The 19,755-nt window shown below is 31.4% G+C and overlaps 1 protein-coding gene across 2 annotated transcripts in view; it reads left to right on the forward strand.

The window, feature by feature from the left end:
- The first annotated feature begins 345 nt into the window (after positions 1–345).
- LOC139523538 (uncharacterized) overlaps positions 346–19,755 on the forward strand; it is a 41,681-nt gene continuing 22,271 nt past the window's right edge. The window contains exon 1 of one of the 2 annotated variants that reach the window (XM_071317640.1): positions 346–453. In XM_071317640.1, coding sequence (XP_071173741.1) covers positions 447–453 — 7 coding nt within the window. In that variant the 5' untranslated portion in view covers positions 346–446. Of the gene's footprint in view, positions 454–13,172; positions 13,309–19,755 lie in introns of those variants that run through there. The other variant, XM_071317641.1, reaches the window with a different exon arrangement.

Below are 19,755 nucleotides of genomic sequence, written 5' to 3' on the forward strand. Positions count from 1 at the left end.
CGAATTTTCATTGGTGTTTGATATTTTTGCTATTTTACTTTTTCTGTAGTTCTGTTCTCCTGATTACAGTACTCATAAATTTAGTCTTTTTTCTTATCTTCCCTTTGAAACTGCAATTAGTGGTTTTACAATTCAGTTCTCCAATTTATTTTCGAGTTAACATTCATAACAGTCATTCGTGTGTAGCATGATTGGGCATGGAAATCCATGTTCTATGATAAATAGAAGGGGAATACTGATTTTTTTCAACGAGAAAATGGCCGAGTATATTCTAATGAAAACGTTTTCATTGAGAGTCAACGATATTTTAATAGCTTGATTATAACTCATGTATTTGTAGATATAATTGTATAGAAATAATGCGGCATGCCAAATAGAGACGAAAGCAGATAAAACAGAGATGTCAAATTGATTCGAATAGATTAAGCCTCAATATACCAATCAATATGGGAGGTATGTAAAAGAAATGACTTGCATACATATTCCTAATTGAAATGAGATAAATCACGTTTAGAATTATATTGATATTTGTTTATAGGTGTATTTATATGAGGCTCAAATGTGGAAGAAATTTACATAAGAATAGGAAATAGATTAAAATACTAGTACATCAACGTTTAAACGGAAAAACTTAAGTTCAGTGATAATGTTTCAATAGAAATATTTACAGTAGAAAAAAAAACTTATGTTACGAATATTTCAAAGTAAAAAAAAATGTTCGTTCTTTTTGGTACATTCATGAGCCGTTAGTTTTTTCCTTTGAATTATATGCATATGTTATTTCGAGGCCGTTTATAGCCGACTATGTTGAAGCCCATACGGTGACCTATAGTTGTTAATTTGTGTGTCATTTGGTCTCTTGTAAAGAGTTGTCTCATTTGTAATCGTACCACATCTTCTTTTTTATATATAAAAATGTTGTATTGTTTCTCAAGACAGTAATATGACTAAAATATTCTGTTGCAAGTAAAGTTTGAGCCAGTGCAGTTTGTGTCATTTAATTTTGACTTGTCTGTCAAAATAATTGTGTTGTGAGATCAAAGAGATGAATAACTGTGAATAAAAGTTCACGCGGATGCAAATCTTTTCTAAAAGAAAACATATTAATAATATGAGAAAGTTTGACCATACTATTTTTAATTATTGACTTTCTATTTAACCCCAGAGCTACCGATGGGTTACGCATGAATTAGACGTTCAGCCATTAAACAGAAAATAATATCAATTTTGTAAGTCAATCAAGGGTTAACCATTTGTCTTATTGATTCTTATACACTATAATACAGGTAAAAACGATGGTTAACAAATTTGTTCGGCCTTAATATGAAGTCCAACATAACTAGAGAAATACAATTGCACGAGTCGCTATCTATTTTTATCTATTTTAATGTTTATATTACATTATATGACCGTCGCAAAACATCGGAGGTCACCACGATTGTAATTTAAATGTACTGATAAACACACAAAATGTTGAAACTGATTATTGTATTCATACATTGTTAATTGTTTGTTGATACTTTTCAATTAGGATTATACGTTTTAGTATGTTAGGAGTCAAATATGAGGAATTGAATCAAATCGGTGATAATGATTTTTACTGCTTATTACCCTTTTATATATCAAACGGATTAAGTACAAGACATTGCTTTAAGATGATAATGTTTATGATAGAAACATTAACTTTTACACATTTGACTTAAAACTTCATAAATAAGGAAGCTGAAGTTTATTACTTTTGATCATTTTCTAAAGAACGCTTATTATGTCGGTATAAGGAAAAATAGTCAACCAGTGGTACATTTGTACATCAAAAGGCTTTAATAGCATTGTAAAATTCCGTCAAGAAAATATATATATGGTTAAACGAATAGGCATCTATGTGTTTATCTAAGCTTAAACCGAAATTTACCATCATTAGTTGGTGGTTTGTATCCTGCATTATGGAAATTTGATCTTTATATCAGTTTTTCTAAGTTGCTGTTGAATATATTTTTATTTTTTCACTTTATAATTTATGACATAATAGCTTGTCTTCCAATGAAGACCATATGTTGATTTATGTATATTCAAATGTTGGCATTGGTTTATTCATATTGTTTACGTTGATATCATGAGATTACGGTTGGACCTTCTCAGAATAGCATGATTAAAATCATAAACAGTCGTTTCATCCCGTTCAAATGGCATGCCATATAAGTGATTGGCTGTTAAAAAAAACGCCGCTGCATCATCCGCATATTGTTTTCTATCTCTCGCTCTCTATTCAGCAATGCAAGATGCAATCTTTTTCAATGTGAATTCAGGTTAATATCTTGATACAATTTTGATTGTGTAGTGACTAAAGACATCGAATGACTTCAAATCGTTTTTCTTCCACTGATCTTTTAATCGTAATTATATTTTTCACATTTTTTAATACTTGTCATTTTGGGTAATTTCGAGAACAGAATGCTCTCGTTTATTACAAGTTCACGAATTAAAATCAATAAATTGGCCTGAGAAATTGGCTTTGACAAAAAATTTAGATAACGAATATGAAAATATTGAATTTAAACACGTTCTCGGAATTCGATTGGTTGACATTGATATAAACATAACTGGTGTGTGAAAATACAATGGCAGATCCAGTAAAAAATAAAACATTAAACCTAATTCCTCGTGAAAAGGGAAAAATCTCAACACCGTATTAAGAACAATTATAAATATGGATTTGGTTTTAGGTAAGATGATTACTCCTATCAGATATTTCGTTTTCGTTTGGTTTAGCCGAGCTTCCCCGATTTCACAAAACTTACTTCATGGGTTAAATGGTAATGATTTTACAAGTCATTCTTAAGCCTTATGTTTTTGCCAACAATATGATATTCAATCTGTTTTCAGAGCAAAATGGAATATAATATTATCATGGTTTTGAAAATCGCTCATTTCAAAACATTACTCATTTGTCTCAAATAAAATATCATCTTCGTTACAAAAAGTACTCTGTTATTAAAATGCTTCAAATCAATGTAATATAGATAAATTATGTTTCGATTTTTCAATGTTATATAGCGTCATTGTACCATAAATCTTGTGAATAAAATTTGTCAACTGAATGAGCAAGAAACGCTACATCGATCATACAGTTAGGTGATCATCAATAGGTGTTTTAAGTTTTTCATTAAAAAAAAATGTCTATAAATTACATGCAGATAATTATGTTAACACATTTCATCGATTATTGCTACAGTGAAAACTAGATGACTAAAACTAAAGCTGATATGTCAAGTCTTATTTAGTATGTTTTTGAAAGAGTACCGTGAAATACTCTTCTATCGTCATCGTTTAATTCTTTGATAGAAAACAACATTATAACATTGCATTGAAAATAAACAGTACATAACTGCTGAGTATCAATCGATTGTCAGTGTAATGTTTAATATAACTTTAATCCTTGTATATATGATAACTTAATTTACTTATTCGGATAATTTTTTTTTTTTATCTCACTTGGCCAAAACGAACCAATTGAGCTTTGTAATCACGTGACGTCCGTCGTCCGTCGTCGTTCGTGAACTTATATACAAATCTTCTTCTCTGAAACAACCCTGCCAAACTAAACCAGACTTGGTATAATTCATCCCTAGTGTTCCTACTTTAAAAGATGTATCCTATGACCACATCCATCATAGCAATGCAGGCCGCTTTAGCTTAAAATAGAACGTGAGGATAAGATGCAGTTTGGCGTACACTTTTGAAACTAAAGCATTAAGAGACAATCTGACCGATTAAAAATGTTCATCAGGTCGAGATCAATCTGCCCTAAAATTGTCAGACGCATCAGATAATCAGTTATTGGTTGCTGCCTCTGAATTTGCAGTTTCTATGAAATTTTGAGGTTTTGTTTATAATCTTGAATATAATATTAGATAGTCATAATTTGTAAAAAGTAAAAATGTAAAGCAATGTAAAATCTACAAATCAGTCAAAATGATAAAAATTTTACAAGTTTACAAGAGTGTACAAATTTTCCATCAATTTCACTATCGATGGTTTTTTTTTGTAATGTGAATGTACTATTTTATAACAATATTTAACTTATATGGATATCGTTTGCTACAGGAGACTGCATTTTCCCTAGAGTAACACTAATGTTCACTCGAATAAAGCATAGAGTATCATTTGAACAAATAGGTGATCAGGAATTGTTTGCATCAAAGAAAGATCTAGAATGGCGGATATCTTTTTCAGTTTGTGAAAAACTTTTGATGAATACATTTTTAAAAACATATAGACAATAATAGTGCATTGACTTGACATATCTACGATATAAGGATGAGGCTTAGAAACGGGGAAATGCGAGGCTGTGCCGAGCATTTTCCCCTGTTTCGGGCCGAATCCTTATATCGGTGATATGTCAAGTCGATGCACTATTATTGTCTTTATACTGCAATCTAAAAAAAACATTTTTAATTGTCATGATTGTTGTTTAGTGTGTTAATGTTATTTATTTGATTTTAATATTGGGAGAAATCCCCCTTTAAAAAGGCCTCATATCACACAGGCGGAGAAATATACAACACGATGAAATGTACATCATTACCTGTTGAAAACCGCAATCAATGGTGAACGAATTCGTTTGTTTACAGACTAACATATTATCAATAAACATAAAACATAATGATTTATAGGTTGCAATCAAAAAATATTAATAAGTGAAATATGTTTTTCCCAAAAATTGTAAAAGAAACAAGTTTGAGTCGTTAAACTCATCGTTGTTTACATTGGAAACAAGAACAGGTTGAAGAGGTCGTATGACTAATTAAATACAATTTCGACATTTTCTATTTAAATATTCATGAGGAAAAGTGATATCAGGTCAGTGATTGTATATGACATAGAAATATACGGTCAACGCATTTTGACTGCTCAAATAGAACGAGTGCAGTATAAACCCAATTATTATGCTATGCTCTATTAAAATTCGTATGAAAGATGTAATCGCTTCTTTATCTGAATGTCAAGATTTGCTCTGTTCACATTTCCTGAAAAACAGGATGTCGGAGGAACTAACTAACACAATCAATGTGGAAATCTTGCAATCTTATTACTTGATTATACAGACATTTATTCAAATAGAAAACTCTCTAAAATCAGTTTTTCTAACATTAATACTCATTTATCAGAATTATTGTCTTAAAGAAATCACTGTGTTACTGTACGTTTTTCTTTACTTTACATTTTATACCCCCTCCCATGTTTCAATTTTTTAAAGAATTTGAAAACAGAACTTTAATTATTGCCAGCTTACCCTATTTGCATATTTTCTGATAAAAAAAATATGCCTAGAACCTGTTAAAACTGTTTTGATAACATATTGAAGAATATCAGAATATTATAAATGTAATGTTTAGCAGGCAATCATTACAACATTCAGGATTATATAAAGTATCCAATCCAGCCTCTGTCTCCAGTACACATCTTACTGTATGCCTATTTGTTAATCAAAGAACACATTTTCTGTATCATCTGTAACCATATATCTGACATAATTTAGCTACTATATATACTAGAAGTGTTCAAACAAAGCCATATTTGCAATAGTTGTATGTATGCAGATACCAGTCTGAGATATAGATTCACTTAAAATGATGTAGAGATGACTGCTAACATCTGCTTTTTGCATACATGTAACTTCCAAGCATAGTTATTGTTTTCTATATCAAGAACTTTAAAATCATAATATAATAGCATTTACAAGTTAAATTATTTGTTTTATGACCCAGGGGGTAGGCAATTTTCTATGTTTTTTTTTTGCCCCTGGGGCCTCAAATTACCTAAATCATTCTGCTGTTTCTAGCAATTTGGAATATTTAGTACATATTCAGGATAGAAGACACAATGATTGTAAGTTTTCTTGAGATATTTTTGTTTTTCTAGCTTGTATTTATTATGACATGGTGACAAAAAAGCAGATTTAATTGTTGCGGCTTACTTTTGGGTTATCAAAAAGACACAAATACTCCATACATAATATTCAGGAAGGATCTATGAGTTTCAATGACTGCGAAGAGTAAATATAAGCACTTCTTAACAATTTAACTTACAAATATGCAAATATTATGAATTAATTTTGTATCCAGTACTTTAAGTAAACTATGCATACTGTAAACTGTGAATTTATGCTGAGTCATCATATGTCAGGCCCTGGATTCTATCAGTCTTCATTTAATATTTATGAAAATTCATATCTGAGTTAATTTCTTTAAAATCTGTGAAATAAAGCAAATTTGGTTAAATTCTGAATGTTCCCTTTTTGCACCCTATATAGGTTGCATTTCTGTAAATATTGACAATGCAATTTCCCATAGGAACTCCTGGTACGGCTTATTCTGTACCACTTTTACTATGAAGTTTTGAAAAAAAATGTTATCCTAGAATTGAAACTTCATATGTACCACAATTGTTTTCAAAGGTCAAAATATAGGGCTATGCGGCATATGTTCAACGTTTATATGCCCTGAACTTCTCAGAGTTTAAACTTACACTAATTTTCTTAACTACCCCTACCTCGAATGAAAGGTTACCACAGATTTCAATGTAAACAATAAGCACGTGACTGTTTATTTACTGGTAACATTCCCTTTACTGCTACAGAATATTTATCATAACGCTGTATCGGGATGGCTGATGTTAGCCTCATGTATTTTTATCAGACAAAACAATATCATAAAGCTTTGCACTTGATCAACTATGCTATATATAAATGCAGTCCTGACAAACTGTATCGTCAATTGCTTGACATTACATCATTCAGGGAAAAAAATATTGCTTCTCTGTGTAAAATAATAATCTTTGTCAAAAAACCTAAACTAATATATAATGAACATCAATCTGAAGAATATGATAAGATCTTTGTATGTGTATTTCCAGCATATGCCTATTTCCTTAAGTGTCTATGTCATTATCATCTCAATAATGCCAGACAATGTCAGGATTCCATCGAAGATCTACGACTGGTTATAGCTCAACACTTGTTTGTATTAGGTCATATTGAAATTGCTATTTCGTACAATCTTTTAGGTATTGCTTTACAATTATCTGGCGACACTGAATTGGCACGACAAGCGTTTATGCAATCTGTTATATATATTTCCATACCATGAATTTCTATCCAACCGTCAAAAGACATTTGTCAAACAGAAGAATGCAATTTTATTGTATTTTATTAAATTACCGATATAATTATGTGAGGTCATTTTAATTTGTTTTATATATAATATATGATAGCTACATTATCAGAAAATCAATATCAATGGAAAAAAATTAATTTATAAATAATAATACAGTTATCTACCTTTCGTCGCAAAATGAATGTCTTGTCGTAAAGAGAAACACTACTATAATTTACTGTCCTGATTGATTTTGGGAGTTTTGGTCCAAACAGTTTTGGAATAAGGGGCCCAAAGGTTCCAAAAATAAACTTTGTTTGATTTCATCAAAAATTGAACAATTGGGCTTCTTTGATATGCCGAATCTAACTGTGTATGTAGATTCTTAATTTTTGGTCCCGTTATCAAATTGGTCTACATTAAGGTCCAAAGGGTCCAAAATTAAACTAAGTTTGATTTTAACAAAAAGTAAATTATTGGGCTTCATTTAATGACGCTGAATATGCTGAATCTAAACATGTACTTAGATTTTTGATTATTGGCCTAGTTTTCAAGTTGGTACAAATCAGGATTCAAAATTATTATATTAAGTATTGTGCAATAGCAAGAAATTTTCAATTGCACAGTATTCAGCAATAGCAAAAAATCTTCAATTATACAGTATTGTGCAATAGCAAGAAATTTTCAATTGCACAGTATTGTTCAATAGCAAGAAATCTTCAATTGCACAGTATTGTGCAATAGCAAGTATTTTCAATTGCACGGTATTGCGCAATAGCAAGAAATATCTAATTGCACAATATTGTGCAATAGCAAGACAATTTCAATTGGAATTATCTTTCGTTGTCCAGAATAGTAGTTGAATCAACTTAAATCATTGTTTTATACAATATACAATGTATTTTCACTTTTACTACCAACTGATAAATTAAAACAAGCTTAACCATTCAGTGATAACAAGCACTTTTTTTTTTACATTTTGATACTTTATGATGTATTTAAATGAGCAGTTATTGTTGCAAACTCCATTAGAAATTTGAATTGAGATCAGTTTTGGAATAAAGGAAAGGGGTGTGTGAAAAAAATTGGGGAGGGGGGGTCAATTTTTCTCATTTCAGATTTCATAAATAAAAAGAAAATTTCTTCAAACATTTATTGAGAGGATTAATATTCAACAGCATAGTGAATTACTCAAAGGCAAAAACAATAATTTTAAGTTCATTAGACCACATCCATTCTGAGTCAGAAACCTATGCTGTGTCAACTATTTAATCACAATCCAAATTTAGAGCTGAATCCAGCTTGAATGTTGTGTCCATACTTGCCCCAACCGTTCAGGGTTTAACCTCTGCGGTTGTATAAAGCTGCGCCCTGTGGAGCATCTGGTTAAAATTTGCTTTGATTAATCACACATTTTCCATGAATACTAATATTATTATTACACACATTAAGTTCAGAATTAGCAGTATTTCAAATTTCTGCATTCAGCTAAAATTCTACGATTTACAACTCGAAAGAACTGTTTAAGTGAATCAAAACTAATGTCACCCTTGTAGAAATGACTCCAGTCAGAAAAGACTGCAATTACAAATAAGAATATATGGTGCGTGTTTGGAAATATGCACTGTTCCCGATAACTTTACCAATTTATGAATCGAGGAGTGAGGACATGAGAAACAACATATATGGGTCACTTAATTGGTCTAGCCATGATATATTAATAAAAGTATATAGTTTATGGGTGGGTATCTGAACAGTGTTTATAAGGGCGCGAACTCCACCAAAAACATCATTGGTGTACTCAAAGGTCTGATTGAAAAAATATATAATTTGAAGGTAGGAATATGAATCGTATTTCAAAATGCAAGCTATTTGACCATCAATTGTATGTAGGGGCAGGACAACAAGACCCCCATGATGAACTAGAAAGGCCATAAAGATTAAGTATGGGTTAGGGATGGGGTTCTGACGTTTTAAAGATCAATCTAAATAGTAACGTCATTAAATGAATGAGCGAGACATGACCCCAGATAAAAAAAAAACGAAACTGTACAAGCTGTACTGCAAATGTCTTGCAAGTTCTGTGGCCTATAAGTTATTTACTACAACTCCTTTTTATAAATGTGGTGGATAGTTGTCTCATAAGCAGTCAGTACACCTCTCTTTCATATTGACATGGCAAGAAAAGAATGTTTTGTTTAGACTGACATATAAAATTACATATTTGACATTAACCTTTTATTTGATCTTAAAGGTCAAATATCAAGGTCATTATCCATGGTACACAACACATCATATTGAGATAATGACATTGCGTGTCAAGTATTCAAGAACTTATTCATGGAAATGTAAAATGTGTGATCCAGTAAATAAAAAAAATTAAAAAAAATTTTGATCTTGAGGTCAAAGGTCAAGGTCAAGGTCAATTGGCAGTTTTCATTTTTTTAGATAAACTGTTTTATTATAATACACCTTCGTGCCAAATATCATAAGATAGTGTCAAAAGATTACTAAGTTTTAATGATTAAATACACAGATTATTGTGAAAAATATGTGAAAATAACTCATTTTTATTCCGTTGCCATAGTTACGGTGTAAGAGATCCCAGCTCAAAAATCATAAAACTTGTAGTACACATGTAAACTTTTATAGAATTATTTATATCAATTAACAAATCATAGTACTTTAAGAGATTTCATGTCCTTTTGTTGATCTTTTTACCAAGTATCCAATATATGCTCAAAATGCCCTTTTTAGACCGATCAGCCCCAAAAAGATAGCTATACTCAAGCTTTAACATTTTGTGAAGTTTCGAGAAAGTTGCTGCTCACAGGGAAGCTATTAAACCAAGAGTTCCAAATGGTGAAATCATCCCTTCGTAAATTTTACGGACGCCATCACGAGTTGGTTGACCTTTATGGCATAACCGTTTCACAAATGATATAGGATTTGTTCCTTACGTCGTTACTATAATCCTCTTCCCTTTCATGAATGTGACCTACTGTAATAGACTTTTTACCGGATTTGTTATCACATAAGTAACACGACGGGTGCCACATGTGAAACAGTAGTCGCTTACCCTTCCGGATCATCTGCGATCGCCCCTAGTCTTTTGGTGGGGTTCGTGTTGCTTATTTTTTAGGTTCTATGTTTGTCTTTTTCATTTTTAGCCATGGCGTTGTCAGTTTATTTTTGATTTTTGAGTTTGACTGTCCCTCTGGTATCTTTCGTCTCTCCTTTTCGAAGTACGAATGATGGTTGTTATGAAAATCGATTCAAATACCGGTTCAACATAACCTTATCTAGCATATTAAGAGTAAAAAATGTGATAGATTTTGTATTTTTTTTTAGAAATTGAGGCATTTCCATGAATGGCGCTATAAAATCTAAAAATACTTTAAAATTAAATTTTATGAAGTTAGATTTTTTATCCATGACTATCATAACATGTGTTCAAAATTTCATTTCATTTGGTTGACATGTCATGTTGACCCACTTAAAATCATTTTTCAAGGTTCTATCAAAGGCTTGGTGTTAACATGATATTTTTGTCAATTGTATTAGATTATTAGTAAAAATCTTTTTTAAATTAATTGAAGAAAAACCAAGAAGAAAAGAAACAACTGGTTCTTATTTGTGTGTAAGTGATCAAATTTAGTGGCAAAATGGATTTGAAGGTCGGTGATATATTGAACAATTAAATTTCTTTTTTCGTCCATTTGAAGAGGGTACAGATTATTCATGGAATACCATTTATATACTGTAAAAAGAAAAAAAGAAAAAAAAAAGTTGGAGGATTATAGTGTATGATCGCTGTGAAGGTAGGCTGAGATCATGTAATCTACATGTTAAAGCAGCCAGTAATGTTAAATTCAGTTTTTGGGATATCGCAAAAGGCTTCCAATCAAACGAAGCGGCAAATATATCCTTAATGATCGAAGTCGGCCAGCTATTATTGTCCTAAAATTTTCATTGATGTCTCTTTCCTGTGCATAAACCTGGGAAAAACTGTATTTTATAAATGTACATGTATATGTTTAATCAAACAATACTAGTAGTAACATTTATTGATATGGGAGGTACATGTGTCTATAATGGCTGTTAAATTTGGTTTTGACTGCATCCATAATGTACTCTTTATTCTATAGATTTTTGAGCCACCAGTTTGATTTTGATTTTATTGTTTGTTGAGAATTCGGTATTTCTGAGGTGTCGTGAATGGTGTCTCCAAAGGTTGGGGATCTAGGTATACTCTATCTCCTGGGGATCTTCTCTGGAAATATAGCGCTACAAATGTTTTGCATCAATTTGAAATGTTGGAAATCATTCTGATCAACAGTAAATCAGTTCGTGACAACATATTTCGAAGGGTTACCTTAATTATTATGAGACAAAAACACATGTTGCGATAGGTAATTATATGAAGAGACATAAAAAGGATTTTCAAAATTAATTAATCGCTATTGGTAGGTGGCACAGTCTTCCTTACAAACTCGCATATAAAATGTAATGCATCATCATATAATTGTATTTTCTACTTTTATACAATTCAACGTTAAATATCGTTTACATACATGTAATAGGTATTATATTAGAGAGACAAGGGGAAAAAAGGAAAATTGTAGAAAAACGGTATGTATGATATCGATTCTAATAAATGAATTTGTTGAATCGAATATATATATTCAATGTTATTCCTGAATGATTCCTTTAACCTTCAAGTCACCCCTCGGTTTCACCTGTTTAACTTGTAATCTGCAAGTGTCATTAGTCTGTGTCAAGTTATTGAAAATGTTTATAATTATCTAGTGTGTTAAATTTTGATTACAATACTGTTTTTTTATATATTCTTTTTTTTTTGCATGCAGTTTTTAACTTTTCGTTTAGAAGTTTGCTTTTTAACTATTATTCGACACATAGTTGTAATCTTACAAAGTGTTATGCGTTGAGAATTAATGCTGTTTGCAATAATTTTGTATATACGTTTGTATATTGGCTATATGCTTTTGTATTCTTTAACTGAATGTACACTTTAAATAAACTTTGATTGATGTAGGCCATTCCAATTTATATTTTATAGTGTGTCTTTCTATGTTACACTATTGTTTCCGATAAGGGTGAGGGTTTGGTACGTTTAAACGTTCAAACCCGTGCAATTGTTTGCACCTGTCCTAAGTCAGGAATCTGATGTTCAGTAGTTGTCGTTTGTTTATGTGGTTCATGAGTGTTTCTCGTGTCTCGTTTTTTTAATAAAGATTATACCGTTTGTTTCCCAGTTTGAATTGTTTAACACTAGTAATGTTTTTTTAGCCCTTTATAGCTTGCTGTTTGGTGTGAGCCAAGACTCCGTGGCGAAGAAAGTAACTTGACCTTTAATGTATTTCTTTTATAAATTGTGACTTGGATGATGGGTTGTCTAGTTGGCACTCATGCCACATCTTGTTATATCTATTTGATATTAAAAAAAGTTTTACGATACACAGTAGTAATATATAATCCATTTTTAGAAGTAGTTTAAACATATTTATTTATAGTGGATTGGGAAACAAGTTATTACAACTTATATAAATCCCTCTCCACTTTGCGGGTGCGAGTGTTGCCCTTGTAGCGGCATTAGCCTACTCTTTTTCGAAATCTACAAGGGTGTCTTTTACGTGCAAGATATATTGCTCTCTCTCACACGGGTCAGCCATTTATCATCCCCATTTGACGGACAAGCATCGTTTTTGAAGACCATACTCGCAAATGGTGTCGAGGCAGAGCCCTGAAAGTCCCTGAAATTTTCTCCCCGGAACGAGGATCGAACCAGGAACCTTTGTGTTAGTAGTCCGATGCGCTAACCACTACACCACGGCTCTCTCAGAAGTGAAGGACACATGTTGATATTCGAATTATTCAAAGATTCATTGAGGTCCATTGTTAGTCTTAGCTTGAGTTTAAATTAAATTTTTGTTTGGATTTTGATTAAAAAGCAATTTAAAAAAACTTTTAGATCATGCCAAAATAGTTATATTTATAATTATGTCGTAAAAAAAACGGAAAAATGTGTGAATCTAAAACGAAACTAAAATTACAAACCAATTGACGGAAAACCCAAATCAGTGCAAATTGAACGTCTGAGTCAACAGACTAACTAATATCATGAATATGGCAGGTATGTAATGATTTGTATATAATCTTCCTACATAATGATTTAATAGTGTGTTACATTTATCTTCATATTCTCGTTAGTTTTCTTTTTAAATATGAACATGATGAATACATTAATGTAAAAGGAACTTGTATGAAGATAAAAGATAAATAAAAGTAAACACACGTTTCTTTCAAAACAAAAGTTCAGTGATCATATTACTAGAAATTTTACAGTAGAAAATATATATTTTAACTATTTCATACTAGGTTAACAAAGAAATGCGGGATTACTTCAAAAGACAATAGTAAGACTGACAAACAAATTTAAACTTTTCAAATTGGTATGGTGTGCTACGCCATATCATAAATTAACATGAGTGTTTTTAAAATATTTTGGGGGAGGGAGCTATGTAGAGAAAGCGTCAAACTTTATAATCTCTATTAAAATATATATCATTTCATTTATTTTCGGATACTTTTATTTGGGATTCAGTTTCATTTTTGGTAATACGATTACATATCGGCCAGCTTTATGCAAACGCATCAGTGAACAGGGCTATCATTTTTCGTATAATATATTTAATGAATGATGATATAAAATTTACACAATACAAATGATATGTAGAAAATAGTGTGAATATTGTGTTATATGGATTGAAGAATAAGGAATGCGTTATATGACAAATTGTTAATTTTGAATATCAACACTTATCCAACCATACTATCAGATAATCCGTATAAAGTTCATTATCCTCTTCCTGAGGTGTTCGTCATTCAATTGGTTTTCTAAAGCGTTCATTCTTAAATTCCAATTAGGTCAAAATAAAGAGCTTTTGGAGAAATTTTACAAAATCAGCAAGATTTCAGCAAAATTTAAGACCAGGAAACATAGAGCGCAGGCGTCGACAAACTAAATATTCAAGATAGACATGTAAAATGTCATCACAAACATGATTTTCGAAGATCTTTTTTGTCGATGTATGCGCTCTATATTTCCTGTCCAATAATCAATAGAAATTAAGCCAGGTTCATTGATTTTTCTTGGAAAATCAAAACTAGTTCTATTTTTGACGTCATGAATAAAACGCCGGAACATAAATTGTGAACATATATAAATAGACTTAATTTCTATCTAATCACTATATTAGCTATGATTCATTGTAATATTGGTCAATAAATCCCAATTTTAAATTTAAGCTAAGCAAGGGGGCCATTTTATGGCCTTATCAAACCTTCTCCTTTGGGGCTGTGATTGAATGTTAGGGTATAAAATATTTTTTTCTAATCAACTATGGATAACTGAAGTGTGTCCATTTACAATATGAAATTTGAAACACATGGTATATTTAATTGAGATTTATTCGAAAAAGGCTTTTAAATTTTTATAAATATGATGTAAAATGACAGTTGTCATGGATACTATAAACAAGCTCCGTTCCAAGATGGTCATACCACCATTCGATTTCAACTCTTGGAAAAAAATATTCATTTTACGATATCTAACACTTTTCTACAAGCTTTTATAACCTGTAAAACAGTGGATAAATTTAGAAAATGACTAATAATTCAACATGACCGGTACCGAAATAGTCAATTGAAACTATATATTATTTACTGAACGATAAAGATGATTTTTACCTTCATTGTTGCTTAACCGTTATATAAAGAGATAAACGGGATAAAGCAAAAGATTTCAACAAAGTACGATCTGCAAATTAGTCAAAAGTTAGGTTCTGATTGTTTTAAATATAAATCTAAATAGCAACGTCATTAAGGAGCGGGACATGACCCCGAGAAGGTCAAATATCAAGGTCATCATTCATGGTACACAACACATCATATAAAGGTGATGACATAGTGTTTCAAGTATAAAAATACTTCTTCAACAAAATAAAAATGTGTGCTCCAGTAAAAAAAACAAGAAAAATTAAATATTTTGACCTTGAAGTCAAAGGTCAAGGTCAATTGGCTGTTCATTTTTTCAGGTATACTGTCTTATTGTAATACACCTTCATGCCAAATATCATAAGATAGGGTCAAAAGATTAATAAGTTTTCATGATTAAATACACAGATTATTGATAGAAATAACCCATTTTTATACCGTTGCCATGGTTACGGTGTAAGAGACCCCAGCTCAAAATCATAAAACTTGTAGTAAACATGTCAACCTTTACAGAATTATTTAAATCTTTTAAAAAATCATAGTACTTTAAGAGATTTCATGTCCTTTTGTTGATCTTTTTACCAAGTATCCAAAATATGTTCAAAATGCCCTTTTTAGACTGGTCAGCCCAAACATTTAGCTATACTCAAGCTTTAACATTTTGTCAAATTTCGACAAATTTGCTGCTCACAAGGAAGCCATTAAACCAAGAGTTCCAAATGGTGAGGTTGAAATCATCCCTCCGTAAATTCTACAGACGCCATCACGAGTTGGTTGTCCGTTATGAAATAACCGTTTCACGGATGTGTTCCTTACGTTGTTATTACAATCCCCTTCCCTTTTATGAATGTGACCTACCGAATTAAACTATTTACCGCATTTGTTATCACATAAGCAACACGACGGGTGCCACATTTGGAACAGGATCTGCTTACCTTTCAGGATCACCTGAGATCACCCCTAGTTTTTGGTGGTGTTTGTGTTGCTTACTCTTTAGTTTTCTATGTTGTGTCATGTGTACTATTGTTTGTCTGTTTGTCTTTTTCATTTTTAGCTATGGCGTTGTCTGTTTATTTTTGATTTATGAGTTTGACTGTCCCTTTTGTATCTTTCGTCCCTCCTTTTCGAAGGACGAATAATGCTTGTGATAAAAATCGATTCAAATACCAGTTCAACATAACCCTATATAGCATATTTAAAGTACCATAAATTGTGATATTTTTGTAGATTGTTTTGAAAATTGAGGCATTTCCAATAGATGGCGCTATAAAATCTAAAAGTAGCTTAAGATAAAATTTTATAAAGTTATTATATATAGTTTTTCTCTTGACTATCATAACATGTGTTCAAAATTTCATATCATTTGGTTGACATGTCATACGGACCCACATAAAATCATTTTTCAATGTTCTATCAAAGACTGGGTGTTAACATGATATTTTTTTTAATTTTATTAATAAAAATCTTTATTAAATTTATTGAAAAAAAAACAAGAAGACAAGCAACAACTGGATCTTATTTGTGTGTGAGTGATCAAATTTAATGGCAAAATTGATTTGAAAGTCGGTGAAATATTGAACGATTAAATTTCTTGTTTCTTCCATTTGAAGAGAGTACAGATTATTCATGGGATAACATCTATATACTGTAAAAAGATAGAAAAGTTGGAGGATTACAGTGTAAGATCGCTGTGAAAGTAGGCTGAGGTCATCTAATCTACATGTTAAAGCAGCCAGTTATGTTAAATTCAGTTTTTTTTATATCACGAAAGGCTTCCAATCAAACGAAGCGGCAAATATATCCTTAATGATCGAAGTCGGCCAGCTATTATTGCCCTAAAATTTTCATTGATGTCTCGTACCTGTGCATAAAACTGGGAAAACTGTATTTTATTAATGTTTGTGTTTAATCAAACAATACTAGTAATTACATTTATTGATATGGGAGGTACATGTGTCTATAACGGCTTTAACTTTGGTTTTGACTGTCTCTATAAGGTAGAATTTATTATTGGTTTTTTAGCCACTAGTTTAGTTTTATTATGTGTTGAGAATTCGGTATTTCTGATGTGTCGTAAATGGTGTATCTAAAGGTTAGGGATCTAGGTATACTCTATCTCCTGGGATCTTCTCTGGAAATATAGCGGAATACGCTACAAATGTTTTGCATTAATTTGAACTGTTGGACATCATTTTGATCAACAGTTAAGCAGTTCGTGACAACATATTGCGAAGGGATAACCTCAATTATGAGACAAAAACACATGCTGCGATAGGTAATTATATGAAGAGACATAAAAAGGATTTTCAAAACGAATTAACCGCTACTGGTAGGTGGCGCAGTCTTCCTTGAAAACTCGCGTATAAAATGTTATGAATCATCATATAATTGTATTTTCTACTTTTATACAATTCAACGTTAAATATCGTTTACATACATGTAATAGGTATCATATTAGAGAGACAAGGGGGAAAAAAGGAAAAATCGTAGAAAAACGGCATGTATGATATCGTTCCAAATTAATGTAATCCGTTGAATCGAATATCTATACTATTAAACGAGAAGACCTCATTTTGTGTGTCGCTTCTCTTCCTTTCACAATAAATTAATCATCATGCCTTTGTGTTCTGTTCTGTAGGTACCCTGCATAGTCCCATTTGTCATCCATTCTTATGATTATTCCGTATGGGTTATTTTGGGAGGAAAACGGAAAAAAGGTGTCCGGATATTGTGTCTGTCATTGGACAAAATTTTAAGTCAGACTAGACTTCCGGTTTGCGTTTTTCTGTACACTTTGAAGTCTTTGACCATACATACAATAAAGTTTATTTGCCATCTGCTATCATTTTCAAGTTTACTATCCACGGCGGTCACAGAGTTTATTAAATATAGAGGGTCTTTATAAAGAATTGATAGTAAAAAGCAGAATACACTTTATTTATTTATAGTGATGAATGTTCATAATATACATTTAAACGCTAACATTATTGAAATTAATAGAAAACAAAACAAGGAAAATTTTTGAAAAAAAAGGAGGAGCCGGGCTAAAAAAAACAATTGTCCTGTCCCAAAGTACTTATGACTTTTGATACATTTTCTGATATTCTCCACTCATAAAATCCGGCTGTTACAAAAATCCATCGGTTCACTAAGTATATTAAATAGAGAGAGAAGTTGTATATATAATATCAATGACCGCCGTGGATTGATTAGTAAACTTAGAATTGATAGTAAAAAGCAAACACACTTTATTTATAGTAATGAATGTTCAAAATATAAAAAATGTATGTTCATATTGAAATTAATAGAAAACAAAAAAGTGGGAATTTGGGAGAAAAAGGCGGACGGGTAGAAAAACAATTGTCCTGTGCAAAAGTACCTATGACTTTTGATACCTTTCCTGCAATTTTTCAGTCATTAAATCTTTTACAAAAGTTCATCCTACAACACTTTACATACTTTCAACCAAACCCTGAATGCCCGCAATTTCGTGGGTGTGTTCTAGTATTTACTTAATGTTATTCCTGAATGATTTCTTTTACCTTGATGTCACCCCTCTGCTTCACCTGTTTCACTTGTAAACTGCAAGTGTCATTAGTCTGTGTCGAGTTATTGAAAAGGTTTATTATCTAGTGTGTTAAATTTTGATTTAAAAATAATGTTTTTTATATATTCTTTTTTTTTGCATTCAGTTTTTAACTTTTCATCTAGAAGTTTGCTTTTTAACTATTATTCGACATATAGTTGTAATCTTACAAAGCGTTATGCGTTGAGAATTAATGCTGTTTGCAATAATTTTGTATACAAGTACACACCCGTGATATCGTGGGTCCGTGACTGAATTAAAGTATATAACTATGCCTAAGCCTTATTTTAGTAATTGGTATTGTCATCAGATAAAGACATGTCGATTATAAGATACACAGTTTTCTCTGCTTTCAAATCTTTCTGTTTGAACCCGTCGACCTGGAACTTATCAATTATTGGTACTAATGTTAATTATTTGGAAAACAAAAGGTCTTGGCTATCCAGGAATGGAGTATTTTTTAATCAACAGCATTGTCCTATATTAGTTATCTTAGAAAGTCTTGCTGATTGCTGAATAAAACTACAATAGGGAACAATTTGATAATGATTGAATTTAGTAGTGTCAGCCCTTTGATTATGACCCGTGTATATAACAAAATCCTAAATACACCGTTTTATGGTGCTCCTGTCAAATGCGGAACGTACAGATAAGGTAATAGCTAACAGGTGAATATACTATTGGTATCGATATCGGATTCGACCCGGAACTTGTTAATTATTGGCAATACTAATTATGTGGAAAACAAAAGGGTCTGGAGTGGTGTAATTTTTAATCTACACCATTGTCCTATATTAGTTCTATATAGAGTTGAATTCTTTGATTTGTCGTTTTTACCCGATGACGGCTGACAAATTGGACCTCGTAATTTTAGTATTATAGATACGTTTGTATATTGGCAATATGCTTTTGTATTCTTTAACTGAATGTAAACTTTAAATAAACTTTGATTGATTTAAGCGATTCCAATTGATATTGTATAGTGGGTCTTTCTATGTTACACTATTGTTTCCGATAAGGGTGAGGGTTTGGTAAATTATAACGTTTAAACCCGCTGCAATTGTTTGCACCTGTCCTAAGTCAGGAATCTGATGTTCAGTAGTTGTCGTTTGTTGATGTGGTTCATAAGTGTTTCTCGTTTCTCGTTTTTTTAAATAAAGATTAGACCGTTTGTTTTCCAGTTTGAATTGTTTAACACTAGTAATGTTTTTAGGGCCC

The sequence above is a fragment of the Mytilus edulis genome, chromosome 5 (genome assembly GCF_963676685.1).
Source record: "Mytilus edulis chromosome 5, xbMytEdul2.2, whole genome shotgun sequence".
Classification (NCBI taxonomy): domain Eukaryota; kingdom Metazoa; phylum Mollusca; class Bivalvia; order Mytilida; family Mytilidae; genus Mytilus; species Mytilus edulis.